This window comes from Oncorhynchus gorbuscha, linkage group LG16 (assembly GCF_021184085.1).
Source record: "Oncorhynchus gorbuscha isolate QuinsamMale2020 ecotype Even-year linkage group LG16, OgorEven_v1.0, whole genome shotgun sequence".
NCBI classification, from domain to species: domain Eukaryota; kingdom Metazoa; phylum Chordata; class Actinopteri; order Salmoniformes; family Salmonidae; genus Oncorhynchus; species Oncorhynchus gorbuscha.
The window spans coordinates 16,832,315-16,841,013 of NC_060188.1; the positions used below are offsets into that span (position 1 = coordinate 16,832,315).

Consider the following 8,699-nt stretch of genomic DNA (forward strand, 5'->3'; position numbering starts at 1 on the left):
TTGGACCAAGAAACACAAGCATTGGACATTAGACTGGTGGAAACGTGTACTTTGGTCTGATCAGTCCAACTGTGTGCTTTTTGGTTCTAACCACTGTGTCTTTGTGAGATTCAGAATATGTGAACAGATGATCTCCGTATGTGTGGTTCCCACCGTGAAGCATTGAAGAGGGGGGAGGGGTGATGGTGTGGGGGTGCTTTGCTGGTGACACTGTCTGTGATTTATTTAGCATTCAAGACACACTTAACCAGAATATCTGGCCTCCACAATAACCCGACCTCAACCCAATTGAGGTGGTTTGGGATGAGTTGGACTGCAGGGAAAAGCAGCCAACAAGTGCTCAGCATATGTGGAAGCTTCAAGACTGTTGGAAAAGCATTCCTCATGAAGTTAGTTGAGAGAACGCCAAGATTGTGCAAAGCTGTCATCAAGGAGGCAAAGGGTGGCTACTTTGAAGAATCTCAAATAAGAAATATATTTAAATTTGTTTAACACATTTTTTGGTTATTACACGTTTACATATGTGTTATTTCATAGTTTTGATGTGTTCACACTTGAATTAGTAGGTGTGTCCACTTTTGACTGGTACTGTATATAACAATATAGATCATACCACCATGTATATACATCATTAATCGTAAAGTTACTGTCTGTATGTGTTACAATGTCTCCAAAAGTAGACATTTCCTCATCGTCACGTTACGGCTGATGTTGAAATAGTCGCCTTAACCACTCGGCCACGACAACCTCATACAATTTTGTAAAAAAATTGCAATCAAGCAAATTCCAAATAATTAAAGCGGAAACTTTCGACAAAAACTTGTTACATGTCATGATGTAGATTACACACAATCTGATGAATTTCTTATCAGGTTGTCGTGGCCGAGTGGTTAAGGCGATGGACTAGAAATCCATTGGGATCTTCCCGCGCAGGTTCGAATCCTGCCGACAACGGTCAATGCTTTTGTAGGTTTTTGCGAAAAGCCATATCGTCCACTCTTGTGGTCTGATCATAATTGCGTACAAATGCAGTTCGTTCATACAGGAAAATGCAGCATTTACTCATTCATCTCGAATGATTCTCGCAACGGACATGTAAGAACGCAAAAACGACACCCCATTATCGTGGTGATGCACTTTTACAACATTTATTTTAACGTTATGTTTTTAAAGAGTCTTTGAAAACATTGATATATGCACACTTTTATATCTAATAAATTGAAAACGGGTAAAATATTATTATTATAGCGCCTTGCAGTGGTCGAACCGAATGGTGGCATGAGGAAAACGAATTAATTTCAGATGATATAGTTGCCAGGAGGTGGCGATAATGCATTATGTATACCAGAATAAACATTTCGGTCATCAGGCAGGGATTGCAGTCATACAAGGATGATTATCTTTACCACAGACCTTTTAGTTGCGTCTGTGTTTAATTTAATGTAGTGGGTACAACAGATTCGTTTTCATATTGGAAACTATGTGTACCCATTAAAGACATTGTAGAACAAACATGTTTTGGCATGCTTGATCTGACAGTCTGGATTGTAGTATTGAGACATTTTGACAGTGTCATGGTGGTAGTGTAAAAGTACGCCATTGAGATATCTGTCTGATAAGTAACAGGGTGACTGGAGTACAAAGAATCCAATGCTTGCATTTCACAGACTATTTGCATGAGGTTCAGTAAGCGGGTGAACATCAGTGGTGTCTTTATTCCTATTTGAATATGACAGCATAAAGAATAGCAGTGGGAAGATCTGAAAAGTTTTGCCTTCGAATACTACCTTCCAATAGTGGATATTGAACTAGTGTGGCTCAGGGTGAGTGACAGGATGCCTGTAAGTTCAGTGTTATTTCACTGTGTGTGTCAATGTTTCTAGATGTCTGAAGGAGAATACAAATATGTATTTCTCTGCACACTCCCACACCTCCGAATGGATAAACTGACACGCGCGCACACACACCAAGCAGAGAAACTGTACGTTGCATCTTACCAAATAATTAATAATTTATGTAAACACTTAATCATGCAATAACACGCAGTGAATTGCATCAACATCTATTTAAAAAAATCATGTTTCCATGTTTTCAAAGCCAGCAAGTCCCTTAGTTGAAAATTTGAGACAATTGATAATTTAATGGATCCTCAAATTGTGGGAGATAGGGACCCTGGGAGATTGTCTTACACATTTTTGGAGAATACAGGTTTTGGTAAATGCTCGTGAAGTTCCCCGGCTATCTGGGACAACGTCATCAAATATGGCTGTTATATATTCATGCTGCTCACTTACATACTGTCTCTAGACTCCAGACCTGATGAGACGTCTTACAGTACATGACATCCTCAGACTACAATGAATTCCATGGACTGAGGATGGAGAGAACTTAATGTTCCCAGTCCGCTGTTTTGTTAAGTGTCCGTCAGTGGAAAGGCTGCCTGTATGTGACGCAATGTAGACAGAAAGTGGCCAGATTGGTTGAAAGAGTTTAAGGGCTAAAAATAACAGGACACAAAAGCAGACAGTCCACCAGACCGAGGGTAATGCAATGTGTACATTTTCACTGGGCAGCAAACCCCTGTATGTACCAAGGACCCAAGGCTGTGCTTGAAGACACCAAGCTTCAAATGAAGCTTGTTCTGTAAGGACTGGGACACTGCATGTCCCAGTCCCTACAGGTTGTCAGATGCAAAGCCAGGTAATGGGCTATTTATTTCTATACATTATTAGACAGATGAATTTAGCCATCAAAAGGTTTGTTGAATCATAAGATGAAAATAACTGTATGTGGCTATCTATGGACCACACCACATGGTTTCTCTTTATTTGTAGAATTGCATTTTAATTATACAAAAAAAAAAAGAAGCAAAAAAAATAACAGTATCAATAGGGAAGAAGGCAAGAGACACTTAAATAAGAAAAGTTCCATGTTGGGAAGGAGATGTGGGGTTGATGGGACAGGTTGGATTATGTACATGGTTTCTCACTGCAGGATTGACGGGCCCCACCAAGGGGCTCAAAGCAGCAGGTCGGAGACACTGAAACACCAGAGAGAAAGGCACTATCCAGAGAGAACAAACTAAACTAAACACACACAAAATGCAAACACACCAGAAATCAAATGCTTAACATAAAAAGTGCTTGACACACCACAGACAGAGAAAAACAACATTGGTAAAGCTGATCTCTCAACTTTTATCATAAAAGACACTTAATTTTCTCAAACTGTTTATCACGCCATCATGTGATTATCCAACTCATCTACTTGTTATGTGTGAGTCTAACAAGGAGGGGACTGTTAAAGTATGCATGTGTGTGTTTGAATATGTATGTACTATATGCATATTTTTCATACATCTCTATATAATTTTATATTGACACCATTACTAATTCAGCACTTCTCGGAAATCCCTTGCAGTTGTGTAGTTCAGTTCTCCGACCTTGCTTCCCTCATGTCAATGTCTATGGACTCAGTCAGCTACATTCACGGCCCAAGAGTAAAATGGCTGCAATAAATACATTGGCTTCAAAAGGTGGCTGGCCTTTTCCAGGGTTTCATAATACAACAGCTCATGCAGCATACATGGCTCTACTCGCTGCTCAGCGTTAGCTTCCTGACACGATTGGTTTTGTTAAAAATAACAGATTATTCTCTCGTTTATCAGACAAGGAAATTATTTCACGTTTTAAATAGCATGCCATTTTATCTGAGAGCCCTCAAATAATCCAGGAAAAATTATACTGACAAATATACTGACAATTCAGCAAATCCCAGAGCTACTAGGTCTTATCCAGACTAACATTTTTTTTTAAACATAATTTACAAATGGAAGAAACAATACAATTTGTGATGACTGGTAAAACACATACAAATATATAATATATATTCTTAAAAAATGGATTCTCTCTATACTGTAGGTGATTTATTTATACAGCCCTGGGCTGATGTACAATGCTCACATGCCAATGATCTTGGACTTGGTAACTTGCTGCAGATAACATCCGTATTTATAAATTATTTTTTCAACCATTTTTTAAAATATTTGTACATGTATTTTTTATTTAAAACAGCGTTAGGATTTATTGGTATTTCATTTAGGTGATTAAAACATGCAGCAAAAAAAGGAAAAGTAACGCAGAATGTGAAGAAGTAGAGGAGAGGACAGACGCAGCTGTGGGAGTCTAGGTATAGAATAATTCTCATTCTTCACTTTTGGTGCACTATGCTTAGTTTCTCTGTGTTTTTTCCCTCAAAGACAGTTCAGTTCTGACTGAAGCATTCACTATAGAGGTGAACATTCTCAGTGTTAAAAGTTGGCTTTGCTCAGCTGCCACCAACAAGGTGATGCCTTCGACAGAACTACTCCTCCATTTTTAATTCCTTGTTGCATTCTCCCTCTCTGCTCCTGATGTCTTCTTGATGGATTGAGGGGGGGTATGGGGTGGTTGTTGATGTTTATTTACATGTTCCGGTTGACTGGTGTGACATAGTTGCGGGGGAACATGCCCGTCAGCCCGTGGCATCCTCCCTTCCACCAGTTAGGGTCAGAGTTGTCCAGGACCTGGATGAAGTCTCCGCGTCGGAAGCCCAGCTCGCCATCCTCCTGGGGGTCAAAGTCAAAGAGCGCCTGTACATATGTGGGATGCTGTGGGCAGGGAGAGAGAAAGAGAGCAAAACAAATCCTTGAGTCCCAGACATATTAACACAGTCTTTCAAAAAGACAAAGCCTTGGTTCTTCCCTGATTGTGTTTTCTGAATCAAACGTGACTCGTTGGTGAACTGAGCCAATGCCATGACATCCAAAGGTTAGGCAGGCAGGATGAGGGATTGAGTCAGCAACTCTGGGGCCAATCTGTCTCCCTCAAAGCTATTATTTTACACTAATAACCTAGTTTGTCATTGTGACCATTAAGTCTCCTACAAAGCCACACTGGTAAAGAGCCAGAGATGAAGGTTAAAGGGGATGTGTTCTCACCTGGGGGACCTGCTCAATGTCACGCAGGAAGATCTGCTGGTTGCGGGATACAGAGGTGGAGCGGTGGTAGTCCACCAGCTCGTTGAGCGAGTTGAACTTCACCACCCACAGGAAGTACTTTCCTGCCCCATCACGCAGGACTTTGAAGTGCTGAACGTCATTTCCAAACCTGTGGAGACGGGGGACAGAGGAAGAGAACCATGGGTAGCTTGCCAGCAGCAGACAGTCAACAGACACAGAACTGCTGAAACAGGACAGAGAAGAGAGATCCCAACGGCCAAAGGAAATATATGTGGACATGTTCTCTTAGCAACACATTAGGAAGACAGACTGTCTCTATAACATTGTGAGCAGAGGTCATGACCCCATGGATGGTAACGCTGCAGTCAGATAAACAAGCCTCTTCCAGGGATTAGTCTCTACTAAGACAAACTCCTTGTTCTGTACTCAGAGGGCAATAGACAGCTGGAGTCACATAGTGATCACTTTAATTATCTTGAATTGTCTATCTACTTTACATACAGACAGACACTACAGCACCATGACAGTGGGGGCTGCTGAATTTAGCCTTTTTAAGTAAAGCAGAGTGGAAACAGACATGGGGAAATCAAAGAGTTTGTGTCAGTGTTGTGCAAGCTGGAAAGAGAGAGCTGAAATCCTGCTGTAAAATAACTGTCAGTGAGCTGGAGTTAATGCTCAGACACCAGGGGGCAGCACAGAACACTGGGTAAAAAATAAAGGGCTAGTGCTGTAGTGTATTTAAACACAGGAAGACAAAGAAGAGAAACATAGCAGATGTTTGTGTCTGTTACCCAATACATTGTACGGTGCAGAGCAGTCCCTCGCCCCAACATATGTAGAGCAGGGCTTCTAAACATTTAGTGTATGTGTGTGTTCACTTACTTGACAGAGAGGGAGAAGTCCCCTGGCGCACTCTCACTCTCTCGGATGAGGAAGGCCCCGTCGTGCCTCTGTTTGTTCAACATCTCCTCTGCTTTGGCACGGGGGATCTTGCCAAAGAACCACCTGGAGGGACAGCACCACACACACACAGTCAGGGGAGAGAACACAGCTGGACCAGCATGAAACAAACCAATAGACATCTGCTCCCTCACGATCAGGGACGACACATGGTCATCTCCCCCTGTTTACAGTCCTGAGAGATTATACAGAATTTCAGATAAAGCCTCTGCCCCAGTCAACCGATTAATACTGCAGGTAGGAGAACCAGAACCGTGGGCGTTGTGTACAGTGGGGGCACAGGGGTTGAGGAGTGGGGATTGCGTGCTGTGCTGTTGAAGCAGAGCCGGTCTCACTCTCAGCAAGGTCTGTGATAGCAGCCCTGGCTGGGCCAATGGCAGCTGTAGCAGCAGGAGGCAAAGAGAGAGCGAGAGAAATCGCTCTCCGGTTAATTATTAACCAGAGCAGCCAGAGAGATGACATCTTGGCTCCTTTGCATGAAAGTGAAAATCAATAATAAAATGACCAAGACCTAATCCTCTTTGCATTTGTGCCCTCTATCGGCTGCCCCGCCTACAGTTCCCTGTCTGATAAAGGTGCCGGCAGAGCAATTTAAAGCAGGCACGGAAAGAGCAGCCAGGCCCTGTGGAACCAGACTGGTTGCGTGTCTCTCTCTCTCACACACACACACACACACACACACACACACACACACACACACACACACACACACACACACACACACACACACACACACACACACACACACACACACACACACACACACACACACACACACACAAGATATAAATGCCAATCTAAAGCTATTTTGACTCACTTCAGCAGGCTCCCAAATATGTTATTACTTACACCACTTCTACTAACAGCATGATCCAAAACTTCCATATTTCATGGTCTGGTCTGTGAATACATACCGGGAGATGAAACGCAGAGGCATATTAACATCTAGCGTTGGCTGAAGCTACTGAACTGCATGTGGGTAGTTGCCATATGGCCAAAACAAGAGTGAACAAATGATTTATTCAAAAATGAAAGTAAAAAAATATATAGTTACAAAAAAGTATGTCTAAACAATTCAAAATGTTCTGTGGCCACTTTTTATTTTAAATTTATATCCAATTTAATGACACATTTCATGCATTAGTGCCTTGGAATTTGTCCTCTGGTGTGACATAAGTGATACTAATATGATGGTTTAATGATTCTCAAATACACAAGAAAATGATTTTTACTAATTAGTTACTTTGTTTTTAAAATCAGTAATTATATTCTGTTGAAAAACATATTTATTTGTATATTGATGATAACCAAAATGTAACGGGGAGAAACTTGGTTAAGATTGTAATTTGACAAAAACCTAGATAAAAAGCAATTACTTTACTTGTGTACTATGATAATGTTACCTGCTTCGACAATTATTTTACAGTTTGTTCAAGAAAACCCCTTTTTTATTGGTGTAACCCCATAGAACATGTCGTCCCACTGATGGACAATACACAACAGGCAGTCCAATGTTACGGTTAAAAAGTAATGAATGAAACTATGAAGTTTCTGACCGCTCTAAAATGCAACTTCTAAACATCAGTAACGGATCCTAATTAAAGTATTTAAAATGTACTCATTTCAATTACAGGACCTCAAAAAAGTCCTGCACTGCTATTTTTCATCACTACCTCTCCGAGTTGGGAGTGGGTCATTTGTGAGCCTGTTGCCTTCCTTGGATGTGGAAGCCATTTCTTAGGCTCCAGGACGGAATATAAACCGGATTCCCCGTTATCCATGATCACCATGGTATGCACAGAAAGTACCATCGGAAATTGATAAGGCACACATTCAAATTAGATGTCAGCACCACAAATGACACGCCACCGGTCGAGATTAGAGAGTCACTAAAAGCCTTAGAGTACCCGCATGGATTTTAGGTCTGATAAATACACACATCCCCAACGATCAGCACTCGTTGGCATGTATTAGCTATAGAACAGTTATCCAAGTAACGTTGGAGCGGGCGAAGGAACTGATTTAAATGAGTCATTGGCAGTTCCACTGTACCGGCCGTGTGTACTAAGCCTTGCATGTCTTAATCTTTGAGAGGAATATGCTACTGGCAGGATCACTCAGGTAGACCCCCCACATGCAGCGAGGTACAGGGGCACAGTTATTCTCCCAAAGCTATGGAAGCCCGAAACACCACTTGAGAGGTGTTCTGTTGGAGGGTTTTTGGAGTATATCGCAAAATGGTGGGTTAGACAAAGACGGATCAAGGGAATGAATGGTCTAATGCAGAGAGTGATAACCAGTAGTGGGAGCACCACCGCCAGTCCCCAATATCACTAGGGCCATGTTAAAGAACCAGGCTTTCCCAAGCGGCAGAGACACAGATGCCGCCAGAGCAATGGTCACCTGCAGGGATTGAGAACCAGGCGTGGTTGCAAAAGGATACTGCACAAATAGGTTAGGTACCACCAGAACTCTATACGCAACATGTAGTGTTGGTCCTACTAAGCTGAAATAAAAGATCCCAGAAATATTCCAAATGCACAAAAGGTATGTTGTGCACAAATTTGTTAACATCCCTGTTAGTGAGCATTTCTACTTTGCCAAGATAATCCATCCACCTGACAGGTGTGGCATATCAATAAGCTGATCAAACAGCATTATCATTACACAGGTGCACCTTGTGCTTGGGACAGTAAATGGCCACTCTAAAATGTGCAGGTTTGTGCCACAGATGTCTTAA

The 8,699-nt window shown here is 41.8% G+C and overlaps 1 protein-coding gene and 1 non-coding gene across 2 annotated transcripts in view; one reads left to right on the plus strand and one right to left on the minus strand.

Annotated features, from left to right (window-relative positions):
- The first annotated feature begins 872 nt into the window (after nt 1-872).
- Nucleotides 873-954, plus strand: trnas-aga. The gene has a single exon. It is a non-coding gene; the product is annotated as a tRNA-Ser (tRNA).
- A 1,830-nt stretch (nt 955-2,784) lies between these two features.
- LOC124000015 (growth factor receptor-bound protein 2) overlaps nt 2,785-8,699 on the minus strand; it is a 52,000-nt gene continuing 46,085 nt past the window's right edge. Inside the window, exons 4-6 of the mRNA XM_046306096.1 lie at nt 5,882-6,004; nt 4,979-5,147; nt 2,785-4,648 (exon numbers count right to left, since the gene is read on the minus strand). Coding sequence (XP_046162052.1) covers nt 4,463-4,648; nt 4,979-5,147; nt 5,882-6,004 — 478 coding nt within the window. The 3' untranslated portion in view covers nt 2,785-4,462. The remainder of the gene's footprint in view (nt 4,649-4,978; nt 5,148-5,881; nt 6,005-8,699) is intronic.